We start from the raw sequence: 27,348 nt of genomic DNA, 5'->3' as shown, positions 1-27,348 counted from the left end.
GTAATATACATCTATTAGGATTATTTATTTATTTTTACCAAAGATGTGTAGCAGAATACATTTTGGCCTAAACTTTTGAAGATAGTAGATTTTTTTTATTATTATTATTGGATATATTTCATAATAGTAGAAAAAGATTTTTTTTTGGCCTTTTTTTGTTTATATGGCAAACGATTTAAAAGCCAGAGGTGATCAAATACCACCAAAAGAAAGCTCTATTTCTGTGGGGGGAAAAATGATCTAAATTTCATTTGAGTACAGTGTTGCACGATTGCTAGGTAAAGTAGCATAGTGCTGAATAGCAAAAAATGCCCTGGTCATAAAGGGCTAAAATCTGCTGGAGGCCAACGAATAAGTTCACCTTTAGCAGTGTGGTACATGTTACGCCTGTAGTTAGTGTGTAACAAGTCAAATGTTGCCATGCATCAGCCTCCCTCACCCACTTTCCTGTGACAGCAGGCAGGGGTTCCTTTCCCTGCAGCTGTTGTTACATTAAAAATTGTTCTAGCTGTGAGGGACTCAGTCTGCACCATTTATTCAGTGATCTGTGAATGTCTGTCTGCTGCTGTGTGGCACAGAGGCTTGTAGGTCTTTAGACTTTGAGGATACTCATCAATACGCTTGTGGTGCAGTGACAATTCCTGCAGGTAATAATTAGTGATAGCCCGCATGGAGGTACCGACACAGAGCTGCAGGAGCCTGACGTTGCACATGCGATCCACTGATCGCAGGTGCAATTGTTTGCAAGCTCTTGCGTTAAAAAAAAAAAAAAATGATAATATTTTTTTTTACCTGTAAAAACAAACAGAGGTGAACGTATCATTCAAATATATTTCATAATAGACAGAGGATATAAATCTACTTTGTGAACACCAAATTCCTTTGCAAACCCAAATATTTATGGAAAAAAGCAGTGGTGGAATCATCACCATGCTGTATAAAGACCTAGCAGGCCCCTCCTACTACAGGCTTTCTACCAAAAAATACAGGAGGGGGTGGATACAAGACTAGTCACCCTCTACAACAGTGGTCTCCAAACTGCAGTCCGGGGGCTAGATGCGGCCATTTGCTTGCTTATATCCAGCTCACTCCAGCCACTACTGACACCAACAATAGGGCATAATTCCCCCCACTGACACCAATGATGGGGCACAATTCTTCCCATAGACACCAATGATGGGGCACAATTCTTCCCATAGACACCAATGATGGGGGACAATTATTTCCAAATACATCAATGATGGGGCACAATTCTTCCCATAGACACCAATGATGGGGGACAATTCCTCCCAAAGACACCAATGATGGGGGATAATTCCTTCCAAAGACACCAACGATGGAGCCCAATTCCTTCCAAAGACACCAATGATGGGGCACAATTCCTTCCAAAGACACCAACGATGGGACACAATTCCTTCAAAAGACACCAATGATGGGGCACAATTCCTTTCAAAGACATCAATGATGGGGCACAATTCTTCCCATAGACACCAATGATGGGGGACAATTATTTCCAAATACATCAATGATGGGGTACAATTCTTCCCATAGACACCAATGATGGGGGACAATTATTTCCAAATACATCAATGATGGGGCACAATTCTTCCCATAGACACCAATGATGGGGGACAATTCCTCCCAAAGACACCAACGATGGGGGACAATTCCTTCCAAAGACACCAACGATGGGGCACAATTCCTTCCAAAGACACCAACGATGGGACACAATTCCTTCAAAAGATACCAACGATGGGACACAATTCCTTCAAAAGACACCAATGATGGGGCACAATTCCTTCAAAAGATACCAACGATGGGGCACAATTCCTTCAAAAGACACCAACGATAGGGCACAATTCCTTTCAAAGACATCAATGATGGGGCACAATTCTTTTTACTGCCACCAAAGATGGCGCATTGTTTTTTCCCCACTGACATTGGGACCCTTCCTACTCTCAATAGTCTGGTCCCCCTTAAAGCCTGGCCCTTTGTTTAGAAAGTTTGCAGACCCCTGCTTAAAGCGGGGGTTCACCCAAAAAAAAATGTTTTAACATTACATTCAGGCGAGTTTTTAGAATGACAATCGGTGGGGTTTTTTTTTAAATCGTTGCCGTACATACCGTTTTATATATATATATATAAATGTTCACCGCGGCTTCCGGGTATAATCTGCGGGACTGGGCGTTCCTAATTGATTGACGTGCTTCCGACCGTCGCATACAGCGCGTCACGAGTTGCCGAAAGAAGCCGAACGTCGGTGCGCAGGTGCCTTATAGAGCCGACTCGCAGTACGGCTTCTTTCGGCAACTCGTGGCGCGCTGTATGCGACAGTCGGAAGCATGTCAATCAATTAGGAACGCCCAGTCCCGCAGATTATACCCGGAAGCCGCGGTGAACATATATCTATAGAACGGCATTATAGTACGGCAACGATTTTAAAAAAAACACCCGATTGTCATTCTAAAAACTCGCCTGAATGTAATGTTACATTTTTTTTTTTTGGGTGAACCCCCGCTTTAAGGCTGCTTTACATACATAATAAAGAGCAGCAGTGCTTGGTCTTGATTTCAGGAATCTTCTCCCAAAGTCTTACACTGGATTATTAGACATATCTGGAGGAAATCCACAAAGCACACCAAGTCAGTACAAACATGTCTTTGTATTTAGACAATATTTGATGTTTGCCTTTGCCGTTTTTAGCTTTTTGTATTATTTCTCAGCTGTCAGGAGACTTGCAGCGCTGCTGTGCCGACAACAGAGGGCGCTGAGGCGTTCTGTCAAGTGACGAGTGGTTGTGTCGGCGCGGTGTGTTCTGGGAGATGATGTGTGCTGATGCTGCAGTGCCGAGGCTGTGACAGGGAGAAGACTACGTTTCCCACAAAGCCTCGCTCCTTTGGTTGCAGAGCAAGGATGGGGTACCGGTGGCTGGGAACGGTCTAATACACCGGAGGATGGCAGCGTGTGACAGGGAGATATTGTACCATAAGGACAGCTCCCAGGTGACAAATAGCGGATGGTACATGTGATGTGTCTGGGTGAGAATGGGCATTCATGTGGCGTGTATGGATTCTTTTTTTCCTGCATCTAGGCGGCATATAATGATCATCCGTTCCCCGTATGAAGAGATCCTGAGGATTGTGCTTGGGTTTATATACATCAGATGGCCATAGACAGTGTATAGGTTGCTGGAGCTGGGATTGTGTGTGGGATGGATGACATGTTGATGGGGGAGTCACATTAATGATTGTAAAGAATGGATCATACACCAGGAGACATCTTCCTGGCTCATCTATAGGAAAAGATTGTACAAATTGGCATCTGCTTCAGAGAGAAAAATGGATTTTGTCTGCCTAGCAACAAGAGTGTGGAGGCTGAGAGTAAACTAATTCATTGCTCCTGAAGTCCATCATCATTGGCCCTAAAGTCCTTTCCGTGAGAGGGCTCCACACCGGGCAACTTGTCCCTTGTATCACAATCGGCATCGGGAATATTTCCATTACTTTCTCGTTATGCTGCAGATCGAGCCCTAGTGCACACGGTCAGAAAATCGGACGAAAAATACAGTTTTCAAAGCGATCGTACGATAATCTGATCGTTAGTACACAGCTTTATTATCCGAATGGACAAACACGAAAAATTTTCTCCTACGATACCAGATTGTACGATTTTCGTTTAAGCAGTACAGTCTTCATCTGAAAATTCAATACATTACATCACTTCCAAATTTTTATTCTGTCGTACGAGAATTTCATACTCTTGCAATGGAGTCTAGCATGCAAAAAAAAAAGGGACGATCATTTGTCCGATAATATCAGGTGTACGAGGTTTAAGGGGATTCATTATCAATGTATTATGAAATCTTCATCAGATCCATACTTCTCGTTTCTTGGGGATCAGATTACATAGGATGCTAATATTACCTTACAGAATGTAGAAGTTTGGGGACCATTCCAGTTCTATGGGTGACATTTTTAACCACTTGACCTCCAGAAGGTTTTATCCCTTCTATGACCAGACCATTTTTTTTGCTATCCAGCACTGTGCTACTTTAACCACTTAAAGACCTTAGGTGTTTTTCAGATTTGGTGTTTGCAAGACTAAAACAGTTTTTTCTGCTAGAAAATTACTTAAAACCCCCAAACATTATATATTTTTTTTTCTAACACCCTAGAGAATAAAATGGCGGTCATCGCAATACTTCAGCCCCAGAGGATTTGGCTGCCCAATGACCGGGCCATTTTTTGCGATTCAACACTGTGTCGTTTTAACGTGCGATGTGGCACCCAAACAAAATTGACGTCCTTTTTTCCCCACAAATAGAGCTTTCTTTTGGTGGTATTTCATCACCTCTGCGGTTTTTATTTTTTGCGCTATAAACAAAAAAAGAGAGACAATTTTGTAAAAAAAAAAAGCAATATTTTTTACTTTTTGCTATAATAAATATCCTCAAAAAATATCTAAAAAACTAAATTCTTTCTCAGTTTAGGCCGTTACGTATTCTTCTACATATTTTTTGTAAAAAAAAAGGAATAAGCGTATATCGATTGGTTTGCACAAAAGTTTATGGCCCGGATTCAGAAAGGACTTACGACGTATCTCTAGATACGCTGTCGTAAGTCCAAATGTGCGCCGTCGTATCTATACGCTTATTCAGGAAAGCAGATACGCCTGAATTTTGGCAAGATACGACCGGCGTAAGTCTCCTACGCCGTTGTATCTTGGGTGCATACATGAACTTCCTCCTTTATATATCTTGGGTGCATATTTACGCTGGCCGCTAGGGGCGCTTCCGTTGATTTACGCGTCGAATATGTAAATGAGCTAGATACGCCAATTCACAAAGGTACTTGCACCCGTCGCAGTGAGCTACGCCGTTTACGTAAGGCATACGTCCGGCGTAAGTTTACCCCTCATAAAGCAGTGGTAAGTCATGTTAAGGTATAGACGACGGAAACGTCGGAACAGCCGTAGTATTTTACATTGTTTACGCAAGTCGTACGTGAATAGGGCTGGGCGTAGGTTACGTTCACGTCGCATGAATGGACCCGGCGTATCTTAGGGAGTAAATTCAACGTGATTCTGAGCATGCGAGCGCATGTGCCGTTCGTTCGGCCATGCATTTACATGGGGTCACGCTTCATTATAATACAACACGCCCACTGCCTTGCGACTTTGAATTACGCGGGCTTACGCCGGCCCATTTACGTTACGCCGACGTAAATATGGGAGCAAGTGCTTTCTGAATACTCAGCTTGCCTCTCAATGTTACGTCGGCGTAGCCCATCTAAAGATGCGCCGATCTCTCTGAATACCGGCTATAGTGTCTACAAAATAGGGGATAGATTTATAGCATTTTTATTAATATTTTTTTTTTTTTACTAGTAATGGCGGTGATCTGTGATTTTTATTGTGACTGTGACATTATGGCGGACACATCGGACACTTTTGATGCTATTTTGGGACCATTGCCATTTATACAGCGATCAGTGCTATAAAAATGCACTAATTACTGTGTAAATGACACTGGCATGGAAAGGGTTAACCACTAGGGGGCGAGGAAGGGGTTAAGTGTGCCCTAGGGAGTAGGGCTGCAACGGATCACAGGTGATCCGTGATCCGAACGGGTCACCCCCTTCGGATCGGCACACACTGTGATTCGCGGATTGCCGCGGCTCCGGAGCTAGGCCGAAGCCGCGGCCTTTCCTAATGTTATGTCCGCGGCTCCGGAGCTAGGCCGAAGCCGCGGCCTTTCCTAACGTTATGGCCGCGGCTTCGGCCTACCACCGGAGCCATGGCTATAACGTTAGGAAAGGCCGCGGCTTTGGCCTAGCTCCGGAGCCGCGGCCATCTTGGTACACCCGGCAGCAGCCCTCCTCCTCTGTTTACACCCACAGAGGAGGAGGAGCTCGCACTCGGACACACCGCTGAAACGGAAGTGACTTTGTACTACCTGAGAGGGGGGGGCGTTTGTCTTGCCTGAGGGGGGGGGCTGTGTCTTGCCTGAGGGGGGGGCTGTGTCTTGCCTGAGGGGGGGCTGTGTCTTGCCTGCGGGGGGGGGGCTTTGTCTTGCCTGAGGGGGGGGGCTTTTTCTTGCCTGAGGGGGGGGCTGTGTCTTGCCTGAGGGGGGGGCTTTGTCTTGCCTGAGGGGGGGGACTGTGTCTTGCCTGAGGGGGGGGACTGTGTCTTGCCTGAGGGGGGGGACTGTGTCTTGCCTGAGGGGGGGACTGTGTCTTGCCTGAGGGGGGGGGGCTGTGTCTTGCCTGAGGGGGGGGGCTGTGTCTTGCCTGATGGGGGGGCTGTGTCTTGACTGAGGAGGGGCTGTGTCTTGCCTGAGGGGGGGGACTGTGTCTTGCCTGAGGGGGGGGACTGTGTCTTGCCTGAGGGGGGGGACTGTGTCTTGCCTGAGGGGGGGACTGTGTCTTGCCTGAGGGGGGGACTGTGTCTTGCCTGAGGGGGGGGCTGTGTCTTGCCTGAGGGGGGGGGGGCTGTGTCTTGCCTGAGGGGGGGGCTGTGTCTTGACTGAGGAGGGGCTGTGTCTTGCCTGAAGGGGGGGCTGTGTCTTGCCTGAGGGGGGGGCTGTGTCTTGCCTGAGGGGGGGGGCTGTGTCTTGCCTGAGGGGGGGGGGGGGGGGCTGTGTCTTGCCTGAGGGGGGGGGGGCTGTGTCTTGCCTGAGGGGGGGGCTGTGTCTTGCCTGAGGGGGGGGCTGTGTCTTGCCTGAGGGGGGGCTGTGTCTTGCCTGAGGGGGGGCTGTGTCTTGCCTGAGGGGGGGGCTGTGTCTTGCCTGAGGGGGGGGGCTGTGTCTTGCCTGAGGGGGGGGGGGCTGTGTCTTGCCTGAGGGGGGGGCTGTGTCTTGCATGAGGGGGGGGGGCTGTGTCTTGCCTGAGGGGGGGGGCTGTGTCTTGCCTGAGGGGGGGGGGCTTTTTCTTGCCTGAGGGGGGGGCTTTGTCTTGCCTGAGGGGGGGGGCTTTTTCTTGCCTGAGGGGGGGGACTGTGTCTTGCCTGAGGGGGGGGACTGTGTCTTGCCTGAGGGGGGGGACTGTGTCTTGCCTGAGGGGGGGACTGTGTCTTGCCTGAGGGGGGGGGCTGTGTCTTGCCTGAGGGGGGGGGGCTGTGTCTTGCCTGAGGGGGGGGCTGTGTCTTGACTGAGGAGGGGCTGTGTCTTGCCTGAGGGGGGGGACTGTGTCTTGCCTGAGGGGGGGGACTGTGTCTTGCCTGAGGGGGGGGACTGTGTCTTGCCTGAGGGGGGGACTGTGTCTTGCCTGAGGGGGGGGCTGTGTCTTGCCTGAGGGGGGGGGGCTGTGTCTTGCCTGAGGGGGGGGCTGTGTCTTGACTGAGGAGGGGCTGTGTCTTGCCTGAAGGGGGGGCTGTGTCTTGCCTGAGGGGGGGGGGCTGTGTCTTGCCTGAGGGGGGGGGCTGTGTCTTGCCTGAGGGGGGGGGGCTGTGTCTTGCCTGAGGGGGGGGGGCTGTGTCTTGCCTGAGGGGGGGGCTGTGTCTTGCCTGAGGGGGGGGCTGTGTCTTGCCTGAGGGGGGGCTGTGTCTTGCCTGAGGGGGGGCTGTGTCTTGCCTGAGGGGGGGGGGCTGTGTCTTGCCTGAGGGGGGGGGCTGTGTCTTGCCTGAGGAGGGGGGGGCTGTGTCTTGCCTGAGGGGGGGGGGGGGGGGGGCTGTGTCTTGCATGAGGGGGGGGGGCTGTGTCTTGCCTGAGGGGGGGGGCTGTGTCTTGCCTGAGGGGGGGGCTGTGTCTTGCCTGAGGGGGGGCTGTGTCTTGCCTGAGGGGGGGGGCTGTGTCTTGCCTGAGGGGGGGGGGCTGTGTCTTGCCTGAGGGGGGGGCTGTGTCTTGCCTGAGGGGGGGGGCTGTGTCTTGCCTGAGGGGGGGGGCTGTGTCTTGCCTGAGGGTATGTGGATATTACAGTGGGGGGGGATGTGGATATTACAGTGGGGGGGGGGGGGGGGAGATGTGGATATTACAGTGGGGGAGAATTTTTTTTTTTTTGCCGATCCGAAAAATGATCAGATCCGTGACTCCTGATCCGAGGAACGATCCGAACCGTGAGTTTTTTGATCCGTTGCACCCCTACTAGGGAGTGATTCTAACTGTGTGGGGGATGGGCTACCAGTGACACGACACTGATCACTACTCCCGATGACAGGGAGCAGTAGATCAGTGTCCTGTCACAAGGCAGAACAGGGAAATACCTTGTTTACATAGGCACCTCCCTGTTTTGCCGCTCCGTGACACGATCGCGGGACATCGAATCTGTGGGCATGGTCACGGAGCTTGCGGCAGGGGTGCGTGCTCACCCCGCATGGCAGCAAATTCAAAGCAACGTACCTGTACATTGCTTTGTACAGCCGTGCCATTCTGCCAACGTGTATATGCAGGAGGCGGTCGGCAACCGGTTAACCACTTGACTTCTGAAAGATTTTACTCCCTTCATGACTACAGCATTTTTTGCTTTTCGGTATACTTTAACTGGTAATTGTGCGGCCATACAATGCTGTACTGTGTACACAAACCAAATTTATATCATTTTTTTTTCCCCACAGAGCTTTCTTTGGTGGCATTTGATCACCACAGGATTGTTTTCTTTTTTTATTATATAAACAAACAAAAAAAATTTCAATTATGAAAACAAACAATATCCTTTACTTTCTGCTATAAAACATATCCAATAACACAGTTTTTATCAAATTTCTTCATGAATTTAGGACAACATGTATTCTTCTATATATTTTTGTTAAAAGAAAAAAAAATCCCATTAGGCATATTTTAATTGGTTTGCGTGAAAGTTATAGCATCTACAAACTACAGTATATACCATATTTATCGGCGTATACCGCACACTTTTTCCCCCTGAAAATAGGGGGAAAATCAGGGGTGCGTGCTATACGCCGATAGTGTACCTTGGGCTCGGAGGGGAAGGAGGGGGATGAGCGCTGCCGAGTAATCTCACTGTGCCATTGCATTACATGCCTCCATTGTGCCATTACATGCCTCCACTGTGCCATTACATTACATGCCTCCACTGTGCCATTACATGCCTCCACTGTGCCATTACATGCCTCCACTGTGTCATTACATGCCCCCACTGTGCCATTACATGCCCCCACAGTGCCAATACATGCCTCCACTGTGCCATTACATGCCTCCACTGTGCCATTACATGCCTCCACTGTGTCATTACATGCCCCCACTGTGCCATTACATGCCCCCACTGTGCCATTACATGCCCCCACTGTGCCAATACATGCCTCCACTGTGCCATTACATGCCTCCACTGTGTCATTACATGCCCCCACGGTGCCATTACATGCCCCCACTGTGCCATTACATGCCTCCACTGTGTCATTACATGCCTCCACTGTGTCATTACATGCCTCCACTGTGCCATTACATGCCTCCACTGTGCCATTACATGCCTCCACTGTGCCATTGCCGTCCTCACTGTGCCATTGCTGGCCTCGACGATCTCCCTACCTTATTTTGTTTGCAGAGTTTAGGATTTCAGGCTGCGGGCATCCATTATTCAAAAGCCGCGCCTCCTCCTCAGACTTTTTCCAGTGATAGGCGGAACACTAATTTTCCCAGCAGAGCCTCTGTTTAGTGTTCCGCCTATCACGGATGTCTTCTCGTCAGAGGATAAGAAGGCATCCATGGTAGACGGAACACTGAACAGAGGCTCTTCTGGGAAAATGAGTGTTCCGCCTATCACGGAACAGTCTGAGGAGGAGGCGCGGCTTTTGAATAATGGATGCCCGCAGCCTGACTGAGACAGGTACCGGTGTATAAGACGACCCCCGAGTTTTGAGGCATTTTTTTACATCCAAAAGGTCATCCTAAAGTATTGGGGCGCCTACTCACACATGAACTTTGATGGCATCCCAGTCTTAGTTCGTAGGGTTCAATATTGAATTGGCCCACCTTTTGCAGCTATAACAGCTTCAACTCTTCTGGGAAGGCTGTCCACAAGGTATAGGAGTGTGTCTATGGGAATGTTTGACCATTCTTTCAAAAGCACATTTGTGAGGTCAGGCACTGATGTTGGATGAGAAGGCCTGGTTCACTGTCTCCACTTTAATTCATCCTAAAGTTCTTTTATCTGGTTGAGGTTAGGACTCTGTGCAGGCCAGTCAAGTTCCTCCAACCCAAACTTGCTCATCCTTGTCTTTATGGACCTTGTTTTGTGCACTGTTGCGTAGTCATGTTGGAACAGGAAGGGGCCATCCTCATACTGTTCCCACAAAGTTGGGGGCATGAAATTGTTCCAAAATGTCTTGGTATGCTGATGCTTTAAGAGTTCCCTTACTGGAACTAAGAGGCCAAGCCCAACCCCTTAAAAAAAAAAAACCCCTACACCATAATCCCCCCTCCACCAAATGATTTGGACCAGTGCATAAAGCAAGGTCCATGAAGACAATGATGAGCGAGTTTGGGGTGGAGGAACTTGACTGGCCTGCACAGAGTCCTGAGCTCAACCCGATAGAACACCTTTGGGATGAAATAGAGCGGAGACTGCGAGCCAGGCCTTCTCGTCCAAAATCAGTGCCTGACCTCAAAAATGCGCTTCTGGAAGAATGGTCAAACATTCCCATACACACTCCTAAACCTTGTGGACAGACTTCCCAGAATAATTGAAGCTGTTATAGCTTCAAAGGGTGGGCCAACTCAATATTGAACCATACAGACTAAGACTGGGATGCCATTAAAGTTCATGTGTGTGTAAAGCAGTGTTTCTCAGTTCCAGTCCTCATGCCCCCCCAACAGGTCAGGTTTTCAGGATTTCCATTATTTTGCACAGGTGATTTGATCAGTTTCACTGCCTTAGTAATCACCACAGCCTTTTCATCTGAGGGAAATCCTGAAAACCTGACCTGTTGGGGGGGCCTGAGGACTGGAATTGAGAAACACTGGTGTAAAGGAAGTGTGTCCCAATACATTTGGTAATATAGTGTATAAAAGAAAAATTACCAATTTACATGATCAGTAACATGATTACATGATTTACATGATCAGTGTATATTATTTAGTCTGTGTGAAAGTTATACAGTCCACAAACTATGGTATATCAGTGCAGCCTCACCAGTGGCCATCAGTGCAGCCTCACCAGTGGCCATCAGTGCAGCCTCAATAGTGCCCATCAGTGCAGCTTCATCAGTGCCCATCAATGCAGCTTCATCAGTGCCCATCAATGCAGCTTCATCAGTGCCCATCAATGCAGCTTCATCAGTGCCCATCAATGCAGCCTCATCAGTGCCCATCAGCGCAGCCTCATCAGTGTCCATCAGCGCAGCCCGATCAGTGCCCATCAATGCACCCTCAATGCAATGCAGTGGAATTGGAGGCATAGGTTTTGAAGGGGGGGGGGGCTTGGTGTGGAATTGGAGGCATAAGTATGACCTATGCCTCCAATTAACACCTCCTTTCCTCCCAGCACACATCTTGTTAGATTTCCTATTCAACGCCCTTAACCCCCTCAAGCATATGTGCTGCTTTTAGTCACAGCACACTGACAGTTACCTTTCTCCTGCAGCCAAGGGTTCAAGAATTGTGTAAACACTGAGGGCGGGGATGAGTGGCAGGAGGGAGGTGGAGAGGGGCTATAGGCAGCGGACTGCTCCTTCTGATATGCCCCTCACTGCGAGCCTGTGTGGGGGCATGGGGATGAGGGAGGTGCGGGGGGTGGTCCCAGGCGGACTGCTCCTACTGAAATGCCCCTCGCTGCAAGCCTGTGTGGGGGGTGGGCATGAGCGGCAGGAGAAAGGTGGAGAGGGGCGGTCCCAGGCGACGGACTGCTCCTACTGAAATGCCCCTCACTGTGAGCCTGTGCAGGGGGCGGGCATGAGCAGCAGGAGGGAGGTGGACAGGGGCGGTCCCTACGGCTGTACACGGCGGGGGGGAGGGTTGGGACTGGCTATACATTTCCAGGACAGCACAGCCCTGTCTATACTTGTGTACTCCTCATAAGTTCACTCGTCAAATGTGAGCAGGCGAGTTGAAATTTTGAGGGCTGTAATATATATATATATATATATATATATATATATATATATATATATATATATATATATATATATATATATATATATATATATATATATATATATGAAAATTGATCAATTTGATGTACTGATGGCCTATCTCATTTCTTGAGGCCCTAAAATGCCAAGAAATTAAAAAAATAATGTAACTGATGGGGCAGTGATCAGGGATACCGACTGGTGACAGTCTTTAACAATTTTTTTTCTGTCATTCTGTCATCAGAGTAGTTCAGTGTCATCATAGGATCATGGAGTGGAGTTTGCAATGCTGTGGTTACATTTTACCTGATTGAAGATTGTTGGGACTGTACAACTTTTAATTCGATGTTTCTTGGGACTGATTTCGGCCATTGAAATAAATAGGATTTTGCTTGAGCGATTCTGAGCGTCGAGCTGAAAACTGCTCAAGTGTGAACGAGGTCTAAGTGTATCCAGTGCATGCAGCAGCTGCACATACAGTGCCTTGAAAAAGTATTCATACCCCTTGAAATTTTCCACATTTTGTCATGTTACAACCAAAAACAGAAAAGTATTTTATAGGGATTTTATGTGATAGACCAACACAAAGTGGCACATAATTGTGAAGTAGAAGGAAAATGTTTTTCAATTTTTTTTTTACAAATAATTATCTGAAAAGTGTATCGTGCATTTGTATTCAGCCCCCTTTACTCTGATAACCCTAACTAAAATCCAGTGGAACTAATTGCCTTCAGAAGTCACCTAGTTAGTAGAAAGTCCACCTGTGTCTAATTTATTTTCAATATAAATACAGCTGTTCTGTGAAGCCCTTAGAGGTTTGTTAGAGAACCTTAGTTAACCTCTTCAGCCCTGAAAGGATTTCCCCCCTTCCTGACCAGGCCACTTTTTGTAATACAGAACTGCAACATTTTAACTGACAATTGCGCCGTGTGATGCTGTACCCAAACAAAATTGATGTCCTTTTTCCCCCGCAAATAGAGCTTTCTTTTGGCAGATCGAACTGGCAGGGGGACACATCTGAAGCCAGTGGGAAAGGCAGAGGAAGTATGCCGGCTTATAAGGGTGGTGGGGGGGGGGGGAGAAGGGGGATGAAGGGGATAGGAAAGGAGAGTGGGGGGAGCAGTTTTAGAAGAATAGGTGCAGCGGGAGGTGGAGAGGCTGAGGACAGGGAAGTGGCACATTTGAGGTTAAAAACTCTGATCAGCGGGTTGTAATCAGAATTATAGAATTGTTCAGCATCTGCTGAACAATTCTGTTATAAGTTTATGGTCACTGAAGTGACCATGAGATTATAGCAGAGGGAGAAATTAGGTCCATACAGCATACGGACCCGGCCAGCTGCAAGCAGTGCTGTAGGGCCGTACGGACTTGGCAGTGAAAGGGTTAAAGGACACGTACAATTAGAATATTTGTTGTATGGTCTGTCTAAGGCTTTGGTCTACATGTGTCATACAGTAGGTAAAACATGGGTACACAGTAAGTCTCCTTTCACATTGTGGCAGTGTTTACTGGTCCACTGAAATGCGATCCTTGGTGGATTGCTTTTCAGGGGAAGGTAAGAGGAGGTTTGCAAGCATTCAGGATTCAATACTGCCACCCCTTGAAGACTTTTTATTTTATTTAGAACTGTTGAATGTGCATTTTGCATTGCACTGCTGTGATGCAACCATGAGTCAAGCACTTGTGGTTGCATTTGCAGTCGGATAATACATGCTTTATTTATTCTCTTAAGTAACCATAACATTATAAGACTTTGGGTGCTGTAGTTGTGCATCCTATCCTATACTTCCTATCCTTATTGCAAAAGAAGGTTATGGTAAGTAAAACTGAGTTTTGGTTTTGGTTTTCCCTTTGCCTGATAGAGAATGCATGTTTACATAGTTACATAGTTGCACAGATAGTCAGGTTGAAAAAAGACACAAGTCCATCCAGTTCAACCAAAAGAAAAAAATATATACAATCCCATATACCCAACTCCATACCCACAGTTGATCCAGAGGAAGACAAAAAACCCCAGCAGAGCATGATCCAATTTGCTACAGCAGGGGAAAAAATTCCTTCCTGATCCCCCGAGAGGCAATCGGATTTTCCCTGGATCAACTTTACCTATAAATGTAGGTTGTGGGCATGAGGAGTATTTGGCTTCCCTCTGCCCTTTAGCCTGGAAGTGGGCACCTTCTCATTCTTCCCTGGAAACACACACAGTATGTGCACAGTATACCCCCTAGAAGCCAAAGAAATGACTGGTCTTCATAGTCTGCACTATGGAGGAGGTGGGCAGACAGCCCCCTTCTATTCTCTGCATGTCCCTGCAAGGGTGATAAGAGGTAGCAGAGATTTTAGAGATTGGATTTTACTTGTTCCCGGAGTGCTGATTAGTCTTCAGAAATGTACTGTTATTACATGTTAGAGCATAGGGATTGTGTACTCTGAAAAGGGTATTGGAGCGAGTAGATGGGCGAGCTGGTCATTTCTTTCTGTTCATGTAATATTTTATTTATTTAATACAATACTATTATCACAGTCTGTATGGTGGTGGATTAACAAAGATAGCTGCTTGAAATTGGCTATATACTACTAAAGCAATCTATGCCATGCACATTTGGAAGAATTTTAATAGGACAATAAATTCAATTCACTAAAGGTATACCATGTATTTTTCACGTTGATCATTCTTTTCAGCTCCCACTGGCTTTCTCTGCAGCGAAAAAAAAATGTTGCCAACAACTTTACACACGAAGCGGGCTCCATTGAGAGTCGGCCTGCTCAGCATGGAATCCGTTTGCTTATCTCTGCTGAGCATGTGGATGGCTGGTATGTGTTTGTTCTGCTTTTCCAGGGCGGACACAACCCACTCTCTTCTATGGGCGGTCAGAAGTAAATGGACCGCCTGTCTGTTTAGACTCGTTTGCCATCCGATCCGCCAGTCAGCGGACAGGATTGAATTGGATCAGGTGTCCAAATAGGAGACTGAAGGGTCCGATCGGGTCTGCCTGAAAAACTAACAGGTGGACCCGATCGGTCTGCCCGTGTGAAAGGGCCCTAATTGTTAGAGCTTAGAGTGCTTTCACACTCACAGCGCCCGGGCGTTGGCGTTAAAGCACCGCTAAAAAGAGTAATTGACTCATTTTTGCAGAGCTTTTTGGCTGCTAGCGGGACACTTTTAACCCCTGCTAGCGGCCCGGAAAAGGGTTAAAAGTGCCCGCAAAGCGCCGCTATTGCACTCGTGCTTTCACACTTGGATTGCAGCTGAGGCTTTTTTCAGGCGCTATTTTTAGTGCTAAAGCGCTTGAAAAATGCCTCCAGTGTGAAAGGGTTCTTATGCTGTGTACACACGATCATTTTTCGGGTTGTAAAATAAGTTTTTTGTCATTAAAAAACGATGGTGTGTGGGCTTCAGAGCATTTTTCGGGTTCTGAAAAACGGGCAATAAGAAATTAGAACATGCTCTATTTTGTAACAACGTTTTTAACGTTGTTGTTTTTCGGGTTGTAAAAAATGGTCGTGTGTGGGCTTTAACGACGTGAAAAATCCGCTCAGAAGCAAGTTATGAGACGGGAGCGCTCGTTCTGGTAAAATTATCTTTCGTAATGGAGTAAGCAAATTCATCACGCTGTAACAGACAGAAAAGAGCAAATCGTCTTTTACTAACACATAATCAGCTAAAGCAGCCCCAAGGGTGGTGTCATCCGAATGGAGATTCCCCTTTAAAGTGCCGTCTTACGTGTTATATGTCACCACGCTTTGTTAGAGCATTTTTTTTTAACGATCGTGTGTAGGCAAGGCGGTTTTAATGATCGGGTTGAAAAAAACGTATTTTTTTCTAGACCCTTAAAACGTTGGGGGTAATCCACAAAGATCCGGCGTAACTTAATTTTCCTGAGGCGTCTTTCAGGACAGCACCTTGAGATATGGTGACTCCTCCCACTCCATCAGGAAACACCTTCTTTCCAATCTTTTAAAAGGGAGGTCCTTCCTTGTACCAGTCAGTTTTTGTGTTTCCTCCTCCGGAGGGGGCATCTTTTTAGGAGGGAGTCTGATATCTCAGGGAGCTCCTGAAAGTCGGACTCTTTTTTTGTACTCCTACCTTTCTTTTTTCTTTTGCGGCGATTCGTCGCGGAGACTGTCCGCTCTCCTGTGCCACCCGCGTGGCGGTGATGGTATTCAGGCTCCTCTCTTCCCCGTGCTCAGTGGAGCCAGCAAATCTGGGACCTGGCATTCGATTCCCCGCGTGTGCGCGGGGCGCCGCCATTTTGGCGTAGCCAGGCTCCGGAGACGCGCGTCACTTCCGGCGCGCCGGGAGGAGGGGCAGGGCGGACGCTGGGGTCTATTTCCGCTTCCTGGTCCGGCGCAGCGGCGCTTTAGGAATCCAGGAAGCGCTACACATGCCACAGGAGTAGCGCTGTCGTTTCTACTATGGAGAACACAGAAGACACAGCGAGTGGAGCAGGCACTGGCACCAGCAGGACCTCGGCGGGAAGCAGTAACGTGAGTCTGTCTTCCTTAGGGGCGAGGGGGTCTTATTTTCTCTCTCTCGGTCTCCTTATTTTTTCCCCCCAGTGGCATGGGGGCCTGTCAGGACGCAGGTAGTGGTCACTTTCCTTCCTGGCGCACCTGGTGAATGGGGGGGTTCCTTTTCTTGTCTGAGACCGGGTCTCATTCCGGACCCCTTTATTGTTTTTTCTTCTCGCCCGTTTCCTTAGGTCAAATCGGATACTAAGAGAAGGTGTCCTGCATGCAGGACTAAATTGGGGGAGGACTGGAAGAAACCTTGGTGCAAAGCATGCATCGTGGCAGTAGTACAGGAAGAGTCAGCTTCTATTAGAGAGGAGTTAGTCTCTTCCGTTAAAAACGAGTTACTGGCCTCATTCCAGTCAGTTAGGGGATCCCTAGCTTCTACCCCCTCTACTCAGCCGTCCACCTCTCAGTCTTCCCAGGAGGTAGTGGTATTATCTTCTGGGCCCTCGGTCTTCGAGGAGGTATCTTTAGGGCAACCTCAGGACCCCTCTAGTGGGGAATCGGAGACTGAGGAGGAAACGGGGTCTTCCGCAAAGTTTAAACTTTCCTTAGAGGAGGTGGACAATCTCCTTATAGCCATTTACGCTACCTTAGGACTGGGTGAGGAGAAGAGGGACCTAAGTTTGCACGATAGAATGTATGCTGGTCTCTGCGAACCCAAGGGTCGTACCTTCCCGGTACATTCAGTTATTTCCGAGACTATTCTACGGGAATGGCAGGAACCGGAGAAAAAACCCTTTTTTTCCAAGTCCCACAAGAGACGCTTTCCTTTTGGAGAGGATCCATCAGCTATCTGGAACAAGGTTCCAAAGCTGGATGCAGCCTTTTCGCAGGTCTCGCGTTCCACGGACTTGTCCTTTGAGGACATGGGTCTGCTCAAAGATCCTATGGATAAGCGTATGGATCTTCTCCTTAAGAAAGCCTGGCAGTCTATTTTGATCAATCTGAAACCAGCCATGGCTACCACTTGCGTGGCTCGTAACCTGGAATATTGGGTGGATCAGCTTAAAGCACATATTGAGGCTGATTCCCCGAAACAGGATATTTTGGATTCTTTTTCCACTATAGCTGCAGCAGTTGCCTATATGGCAGATGCCTCGGCCGAGGCAATTCAATTTTCTGCCAGGTCCGCAGCCTCAGCCAACTCAGCCAGGAGGGCCCTTTGGCTCAAGACATGGCCAGGAGACGCAGCGTCCAAAAGTAAATTATGTGGAATCCCGTTCTCGGGAGACCTACTGTTCGGCCCTGAACTAGATAGTATCCTGGACAGGACGGCAGATAAGAAAAAGGCTTTCCCAGTAAAAGCGAAAAATCCTCCCCCTAAGCGGTTTTTTCGGGCCCATAAGCAGCAAAATAAGGGTAAAGGGCCACAGGGAAAGAGAGGTTGGTCAGCGCAGAAGGGTAAAGGTAAGGGAGTCCTTTTCAATCCTCCTGCGCAAACCAACAAGCCGCAATGACTCAGCCCCACGGGTAGGCGGAAGGTTGGAGAATTTCCTTCCGCAGTGGTCGGCAGTGACAGACAACCGGTACATTCTGACCACTATCGCCCAGGGTTACACTATAGAGTTCTCGGAGGCCCCACCAACAAGATTTTTGGTAACTCAGACCCCAAGAGATCCAGTGAAGGCATTGGCTTTAAAGTCCTCCCTGTCGGAGCTTCGACAGCAGGGAGTATTAATCCAGGTCCCTCTAGTAGACCAGGGCAGGGGGTTTTACTCTCATGTCTTCCTAATAAGAAAGCCCACGGGAAAATTCAGGCTAATCCTGAACTTAAAACCTCTAAACAGATGTGTAAAGTACAGAAGATTCAAGATGGATTCGATATTTTCCATCAGGAATCTTCTGACGCCAGGTTGCTTCATGGCATCGATAGACCTGAGGGACGCGTACTTACACATTCCTATATCCCCAAAGTCGCAGAGGTTTCTCAGGCTAGCTGTAGAGTTGGAGGGCACAGTACAGCATTTCCAATACAGGGCCCTCCCCTTCGGGCTCTCATCATCACCTCGGATCTTCACCAAGGTGCTGGCAGAAGCCTTAGCACCTTTGCGGCTTCAGGGGATACAGGTCATCCCCTACCTGGACGACCTCCTCTTCTTTGCCCCCTCGAAAGAGAGGTTGTTGGCAGATCTGTCTCGGGCACGAAGTCACTTGGAATCCCTGGGCTGGATCTTAAATCTTCAGAAGTCCGCCCTAGTACCCTCACAGGAGATTCGTTTTCTGGGATTCCAGGTGAATTCACTATGCCGGAGAATATTTCTCCCTTTGGAAAAGACAACCAAGGTCTTAGATTCCGTTCGGTTGTTGCAGGCCCACCAGACACTAACCGTCAGGCAGGTTATGGCAGCTCTGGGAGTCTTGACTTCCACCATGCCAGCCGTCCAGTGGGTGAGATTGCATTTCAGACCCCTGCAGGCTTTTTTGTTGAAAGCATGGGATCACAAGCCCAATTTCCTGGACTCCCAGGTGAAGATTCCAGCCAGTGTAAAGAGATCCCTATACTGGTGGAAAAATCAGAGAGTGCTTGTGGAAGGTCTGGAATGGTTCTTCCCAGTGGAAAAGAGGCTTACCACGGATGCCAGCGCCTGGGGATGGGGAGCCCACTTAGACGAAAGGTTCACTCAGGGAAATTGGCTAAAGGAGGAATCCCTGCGTTCCTCAAATTGGAGGGAACTGAAAGCAGTTGCCCTGGCCCTAGTGGGCTTTGCTCCACACCTACGGGGTCGCCATGTTCAGATTTTGACAGACAACTCCACGGTGGTAGCCTACTTAAACAGACAGGGGGGTACGAGAAGCCGGATGCTTCAGTCCCTTGCCACAGAAATCCTGCTCTGGGTAGAAAGCAACTTACTTTCCCTGACGGCCCTACATCTGAAAGGATCACTAAACCGGGTGGCGGACTTTCTAAGCAGACACCAGATTCGGGAATCAGAGTGGTCCCTGAATCCAGAGGTTTTCCTACAGATCACCGACAGATGGGGTCTACCAGAGGTGGACTTGTTCGCCTCGAAGGAGAACTCCCAGGTAGGAAAGTTCTTTTCTCTGAGCCAGGGGGATGGCTCCCTAGGGGTGGATGCTCTGGCAAATCCCTGGGAATTTCGCCTTTGCTTTGCCTTTCCCCCGTTTCAGCTAATTCCCTTGGTTCTGAGAAAGGTCCAGAAGGAAAGGGTCCCGGTCATCCTCATTGCCCCGTTTTGGCCCAGAAGAGCATGGTTCGCGACGCTCCTGACGATGGCAGCCGAACCTTGTTGGCACCTGCCCCTCAGGCGGGATCTTCTAGCACAGGGCCCGGTCTCTCACCCGGAAGTGGCACGACTTTCCTTGGCAGCGTGGCTTCTGAGAGAGAAATCTTAAAAAATAAAGGGTTTTCTGACCGTCTAGTTTCCACCTTGCTTAACAGTAGGAAAAAAGTGACCCGAGCTATCTATGCCAAGGTTTGGAAGGTATTTTCCACATGGTGTAGCTCAGCGGGCCAGGACCCTAGAGATTTAAGTTCCATCTTGGAGTTTTTACAGGCAGGGGCAGATAAAGGCTTAGCTATCAGTACCCTAAAGGTGCAGGTATCCGCACTCGCAGTGTTCTTGGAGAGGCCTGTGGCCACAGAACCCTTAGTGGGTAGGTTTTTTAGGTCTCTCACGAGATCCAGACCACTTCGGTTACAGGGGTTCCCGAAGTGGGAGCTCTCAGTGGTACTTAGATCCCTGGCAAACAAGCCGTTTGAACCCTTAGGGGAAGCATCGCTTAGGAATGTTACCCTAAAAACTTTGTTTTTGATCGCTATTACCTCGGCACGTAGGATCAGCGAATTACAGGCCCTGTCTATTAAGGAGCCTTATTTATGTTTATTTACGGATAGGGTAGTGCTTAAAACTGACCCTAAATTTTTGCCAAAGGTAGCTTCTAAGGCAAATCGTTTACAGGACGTTGTCCTTCCCAGCTTTTGTTCTAGTCCTTCGGGAGAGAAGGAATTATTTTTTCACATGTTGGATGTCAGAAGGACTTTATTAGGTTATTTGGAGATAACAGGTCCGTTCAGACGCTCGGATGCTCTATTTGTCCTCTTTGGGGGTATCAAGAAGGGCCAACAGGCATCTAAGGGGACCCTAGCTAGGTGGCTGAAGCTGGCTATCCGGGAGGCTTATTTACAGGCAGACCTGACCCCACCAGAAGGGGTTAATGCCCATTCAACCAGAGCTCTTGCAACTTCATGGGCAGAAAGAGCTGGTGCCACGCCAGAGCAAATCTGCAGGGCAGCGACGTGGACAAGTTTTCACACGTTTGTGCGACATTATAGATTGGACCTCACCTCGGCCAGTGATCAGGCATTTGGCAGGAAGGTCTTACAAGCTGTCGTCCCGCCCTAAGGTAGTAAGTCTCTGTTATCATCTCAAGGTGCTGTCCTGAAAGACGCCTCGGGAAAATTCAAGTTAGTCTTACCGGTAACTTGTTTTCCAGAAGTCTTTCAGGACAGCAACGACCCGCCCTATGAGTGTTAAATGAACTATGCTGTGACTAACGTATGTGTTTATGTGTTCCAGCCGGGGCCGGAGGTTTTTCTCTATTACAACTGACTGGTACAAGGAAGGACCTCCCTTTTAAAAGATTGGAAAGAAGGTGTTTCCTGATGGAGTGGGAGGAGTCACCATATCTCAAGGTGCTGTCCTGAAAGACTTCTGGAAAACAAGTTACCGGTAAGACTAACTTGAATTTTTTCCATTTAAGTTACACTGCCTTAAAATTTCTACCTAATTGCCCGATCCACAAAGCACTTACCTAGAATTCTTTGGCTTTCCTATTTTCATGGGGGCGATTCCCATTTAAATTAGGCGCGCTCCCGCGCCGGCCATACTGCGCATGCTCGTGACGTAATTTTCCCGACGTGCATAGTACGAAATTACGTTACGCCGAGCTTTGTGGATTGCGACGGGTCAATAAAGTTGCGTCGGAAAAAAAAAAGATACGGCGCGAAAAAAAAAAATTCAAAACAAAAAAAAAATCGCGTCGCTGGACAGAAGGGTCTGTTTTTACAAGGTGTAAACAGTTTACACTTTGTAAAAGCAGCCCTAATTTTGCGTTTGCAAACTAAAACTTACGGAGAAAAAACGAAGCTGAAAAGCTTCGTGGATCTCCGTAAGTGCTAATTTGCATACCCGAGGCGGCATTTCGACACGAAATGCCCCCAGCGGCGGATGCGGTACTGCATCCTAAGATCCGGCAGTGTAAGTCCCTTACACATGCCGGATATTCTGCCTAACTATGGAAAACTGATTCTGTGGATCAGTTCCATAGTTAGAAACAGGGATACGACGGCGTAACAGCAGTTACGCTGGCGTATCCCTTCTGAGGATCTGGCCCGTTGTTTTTTACAACCTGAAAAATGATCGTGTGTACGCGCCATCAGAATCACTGAGCAGGAGGTGGTCCGGCATTTGCCCAACCTTGCTTTGTGCTGATACCTTCTACAGACCCTTTTGCCGATTGGAAATTTTAGACACGCACAACGTTTATTGTCTATTGTTTGTAGATGACAGAACTATTGGTAGTCAAACAAAGATACTCCAAAGTGTTCTATAACAAGCATTCCAACCACTCTAATAAATGTTCTTGCAAAGCCATAGAAGAATGGCATCACTATGCATATAAGGTTTATGGTATCACATGCATATACCAAGGGGCTGACCAACACTGCAGGACCCCTCCTTCCAGCATGCTCTAGCACAGGGGTCTCCAAACATTCTAAACAAAGGGCCGTTTTTTTGTCCTTGGACTCTTGGAGGGCCGGACTTTGGCCAGCGGGAGTAGAAATTTTCCTGGCATCATTGTTAGTGAACATCTGGTATTAGGGGGAGGAATAGTGCCACATTGCTGGTATTATAGGGAGTAATGGTGCTCTATTAGTTGTGTCAGTGGGAGAAATGGTGCTCCATTGTCAGTGTCAGATGGCAGAATAGTGTCTCGTATCAGTGGGAGGGATAGTGCCCCAAGGGCCGGATAAAGGCAAGCAAAGGGCCGGATAAAGGCAAGCAAAGGGCCGCATCCGGCCTTCGGGCCGCAGTTTGGAGACCACTGCTCTAGCAAGTGCAGAATAAAATTTGCCGCTGCAACTTGTACTGGACGTAAAACAAACTTGGGACTGGCATTAGTATGGACAAAACGTATGATCGTGAGTAAGCCGTACTGGTGTAGAGTTTGGAGCGTGCGTCAGGAGGTGATATGAAGTATGTGTCCCAATGGCTGTGTAGAAGAAGCTTGTGAGATACGTACATAGTGGTGTTTGCATAAAAGTTGAGAAGTGTGGGTGCTGGGAAATGCATGTGTCCTGAAATATCTTCTCTCGGGTCTTGCAGAGTGAAGATATTGATGAGTGGGACGATGCTGCTCTTATTAAATCCTATGAAAAGGCTGTCCAGTCTTTCCAGGTACCTATACCTACTACATAGTTGTATTTCTCTATCCCTTTTTTTATGGCAGCAGTAACACTCATTGAGTTCTGTAACAGAATCTGCTGCCGAGTGGTTGAAATAGGAACCTCTTTATTTTTCTGAAGAATAAAGAGGGACAGTTACTGTGCCACTGGGCATTTCTAATAAGGTTAACCTCTATGGTTGAATTGTTTTTTTACTGTAAAGCCTTTCTGCTCAGGATTGCTTGTTGATTATTTACTTGTATTCTCCCTTCAGAGCAGAGGTGGCAGCTGAGGGTTGGGTTGTAAGGCCAACTTGCCTGAGCTCACTGCTGCAAACACACATTCAAAATCCTATAACAAGTGCACAATTAAGTTTATATAAAAGAAAACAAGAGGATTTATTAATTGAACTTTTTTTCTTCTTTAGCATCCCAGATTTTAACCTTGAGCACAGGCAGGAGACAAGTGTGCCTCTATAAAGACTTCACAGCCTGACACTGGACTGACATTTCTGCACTGCCATGGAAAGAATATAACCGAATAACAGCAATCACATCTATTTCAGCAGAAAGGCTGCAATGCTATAACAAATTAAAGCATTTGTTACCCGACACGTCATATTCCTGATATGTGGCTGCTGTACCATGTACTTGTATGAGAAAATATCCTGTTTTCTTTGTTTTGCTTCCTTTATGTGAAACCCTTGGTCTTCCTACTAGTCTCCTTGCTTTCCTATTAAAACTGACCACGCTAAGCAGGAGAGCACAACGTGGTCAGTTCTCTAGCTATGCTGGGAACTCAGCCTGCTCTCCTCCAATCACCTTATAATCACTTTAAGGAGAATATTTTCCCATTCGTGGATGAAGTGACACAGTCTTTTACTTCCTTGCTTCCTGATCTCACTTATATTCACTTTCACTCTGCTCCCCCACAGTTCTGTTGCTCTGTGGCATTGCAAATACCCAGGTGTAGGGGGCATGTAACCTTTTTCCAGGATGCAGTGGCCAACCGTCAGTTCTGAAGGCTGTTATCTGAACAGGGGGACAATGTCATCCACACTGCATAAGCTAGAATACTACCTAACATGGAGGTTACATTGTGATGGGAATGCACAGCAAGGGAGTAGTGGGGAAGTGCAGGGAAGGTTAGTATTAAGTAGATTGGGGAAAGGCTTTATAGAGGCTGAATGGGCAAAGCAACCAGTGAGTCTTACTGGTTATCTTTAAATCAGTCTAAAACTTTCTCAAAAATGAAAGTGTGAAGTGCCATTAACTGAAAAGAGATGCATATCATTACTTTAACCACTTACACACCGGAAGATTTGCCCCCTTAATGACCAGGCCACTGCGTCGCTTCAACTGACAATTGCGCGGTCGTGCGACGCTGTACCCAAACACAATTTACATTCCCCCCCACAAATAGAGCTTTCTTTTTGTGGTGTTTGATCACCTATGCGGTTTTAATTTTTTGTGCTATAAATAAAAAAGGTGACAGTTTTGAAGAAAAAATATTAATATTAAAAATAAATATTCCTCCCAAAAAATTCTTCATCAGTTTAGGCAATATGTATTCTTCTCCATATTTTTGGAAATCGCAATAAGCGTATATTGGTTGGTTTGTGTAAAAGTTTTAGCGTTTACAAAATAAGGGGATGTATTTATGGCATTTTTATAATTTATTTATTTTTTATTAGTAATGGCGATGATCTGCGATTTTTAGCGGGACTGTGACATTGCGGCGGACAGATCGGACACTTTTGACACTTTTATGGGGACCATTGACCATTGCCGCAGTCAAACCAAGAAAGATTCTATAAATGACTCCTAATGCCTCTGTTGCACCCTACTAAAACAAAGTTTTGCCTTCTCATTCCAGGGAAATTTGGTTACAAATTACCTTACAAGTCTTCCCACAGAGTCACCTTTTATAATACAGGTCACCTGTAAAATAAGCGTTTATATATTTGTCTTTCTGGCGGCTTGGAAATTCCCTGTTTCCCTGCACCCCAGAAGCTGCAAGTATTCTAATTCATTATGTGGAATACCTGCTCTCTCTTTGGCCACTGTGGTTCCTTCTGCCTTTCTGGATTTACGGATCATTTTGACATGTGTTTTCCACTGAAGGTAACCTAAGTTAATGGGTTTTCCATTCATTTTAGGGCTTGATCCCCTAAACATTAATTCATATAATTTTAAGTGACATTAAAGGTTATATTTTTTCTTTTAAATAACAAACATGTCATACTTACAGTGCCTTAAAAAAGTATTCATACCCCTTTTAAACTTTCCACATTTTGTTATGTTACAACCAAAAACTTAAATGTATTTTATTGGGATTTTATGTGATAGTCCAACACAAAGTGGCACATAATTGGGAAGTGGAAGGAAAATGATAAATGGTTTTCAACATTTTTTACAAATAAAATGTGAAAAGTGTGGCATACATTTGTATTCAGCCCCCCTGAGTAAATACTTTGTAGAACCACCTTTCACTGTAATTACAAATTACAACTGCAAGTATTTTTGGGGTATGTCTCTACCAGCTTTTTACATCTAGAGAGTGACATTTTTACCAATTTTTCATTGCAAAATAGCTCAAGCTCTGTCAGATTGGATAGAGAACATCTGTGCACAGACATTTTCAAGTCTTGCCACAGATTCTCAATTGGATTTAGGTCTGGACTGTGACTGGGCCATTCTAACACATGAATATGCTTTGATCTAAACCATTCCATTGTAGCTCCGGCTGTAGGTTTAGAGTCGTTGTCCTGCTGGAAAGTAAACCTCCACCCCAGTCTCAGGTCTTTTGCAGACTCTAAACAGATTTCCCTGTATTTGGCTCCATCCATCTTCCCATCAACTCTGACCAGCTTCCCCGTCCCTGCTGAAGAAAAGCATTCCCACATGATGCTGCCACCACCATGTTTCACGGTGGGGATGGTGTGTTCAGGGTGATGTACAGTGTTAGTTTTCCACCACACATAGCGCTTTGCTTTTAGGCCAAAAAGTTAAATTTGGGTCTTATCTGACCAGAGCATCTTCTTCCACGTGTTTGCCAAGACCCGCCCAGCCCCATTGCCATCCCTCCTATCCTGTATAGATCATGATCTCCTCCTGTCTTCATAGCCTTGTTTTGGTCAGCAGCTTCTCCTGAGAGAGAGAGGGCATGCTTTGGAAGTATGTTATGTTTTTTAGAAACTGTAAGATAGATTACAATCTAACATGCTGCAGGTTTTCTATAGTGTAGAACCACGTGGTTGTGTCTGTATGGCACTGTGGGTACAGTGTGCATGGTGTGACACACGCCCAGCTGCTGCAAACGGCAGAGCTGGGGAAGAAATATGAAAGAAATGGGGTACAAAGGCACATTTTGGAAAGTTTGGAAGGATACAGATCAATTTATATTGCTCATTACATGTGAGTAATACGTTTAAGGCTCCATTTCCACTGGCTACACAGGAACAGTGTCCCAACCGGGAAGTGATGTCACTAGCTTTCAATAACCACAACCACTGGCTGCTCTTAGATTTAGAAGGAAGTAAAATTGAAGTCATGTGACGGCACTGGATACTGCAAAATAAAGGTAGAAAAACTGGGATTTTTTTTTTTTTAAGGCATAAGGCTGAACTTAGCTCACATAAATGATTGCTGGGGAGAATTTAAGTGTTAGGGTGGACTTCCACTTTAAATGACACACAGGTGGACTCTATTTACTAACTAGGTGACTTCTGAAGGCAATTGGTTCCACTGGATTTTAGTTGGGGGTATCAGAGTAAAGGGGGCTGAATACGAATGCACACCACACTTTTCACATATTTATTTGTAAAAAAATATTAAACCATTTATCATTTTCCTTTCATTTCACAATTATGTGCCACTTTGTGTTGGTCTATCACATACAATCCCTATAAAATACATTTGTTTTTGGTTGAAACATGAAAAAATTTGGAAAATGTCAAGGGGTATGAATACTTTTTCAAGGCACTGTACCTGCTCTGTGTAATGGTTTTGCACAGAGCAGCCCCATTCCCCCTCCTTTTCAGGTCCCCCTCCGGTGCTCCTGGCTTCTCTTCTTCAGCCATTGCCCCCAATAGCAATCTGCTTGCAATGGGGGTACTGGTGCATGCTTGCCCCTGAGCTCCACTCTATGCATCCATAAGGCACACAGAGCCATGGCTTGGCCCTAACCCCTGTTCTGTCCTTATTGGCTTACTGGCTGTGATTGACAGTAGGAGGAGCCAATGTCTCCTGGGAGAAGCTCAGGTGTCATGCACATCGCTGGATCGAGATCGGGCTTAAGTGGGTAATGCATGAAGGTAACTAACCTTGAGCCTTTACAACCACTTTAAAAAGTAGAGAATAAAATAATAATGCTAACAAAAAAGTAGGTGAAGATCTCCTGAAGAA

At 46.9% G+C, this 27,348-nt stretch overlaps 1 protein-coding gene across 8 annotated transcripts in view; it reads left to right on the top strand.

Moving 5' to 3' along the window:
* Nucleotides 1-2,815: 2,815 nt before the first annotated feature.
* Nucleotides 2,816-27,348, top strand: part of LOC120909852 (survival motor neuron protein-like) — a 57,276-nt gene continuing 32,743 nt past the window's right edge. For 2 of the 8 annotated variants that reach the window (XM_040321601.1, XM_040321592.1), the window contains exons 1-2: nucleotides 2,816-3,002; nucleotides 22,884-22,955. In XM_040321601.1, coding sequence (XP_040177535.1) covers nucleotides 2,955-3,002; nucleotides 22,884-22,955 — 120 coding nt within the window. In that variant the 5' untranslated portion in view covers nucleotides 2,816-2,954. Of the gene's footprint in view, nucleotides 3,039-22,883; nucleotides 22,956-23,389; nucleotides 23,589-27,348 lie in introns of those variants that run through there. The other 6 variants (XM_040321610.1, XM_040321647.1, XM_040321657.1 and 3 more) reach the window with 6 other exon arrangements.

This window comes from Rana temporaria, chromosome 1 (assembly GCF_905171775.1).
Source record: "Rana temporaria chromosome 1, aRanTem1.1, whole genome shotgun sequence".
Lineage (NCBI taxonomy): Eukaryota > Metazoa > Chordata > Amphibia > Anura > Ranidae > Rana > Rana temporaria.
The sequence above is the reverse complement of the archived record's forward strand: the minus strand, read 5'-3'. Positions and strand labels throughout refer to the sequence as shown.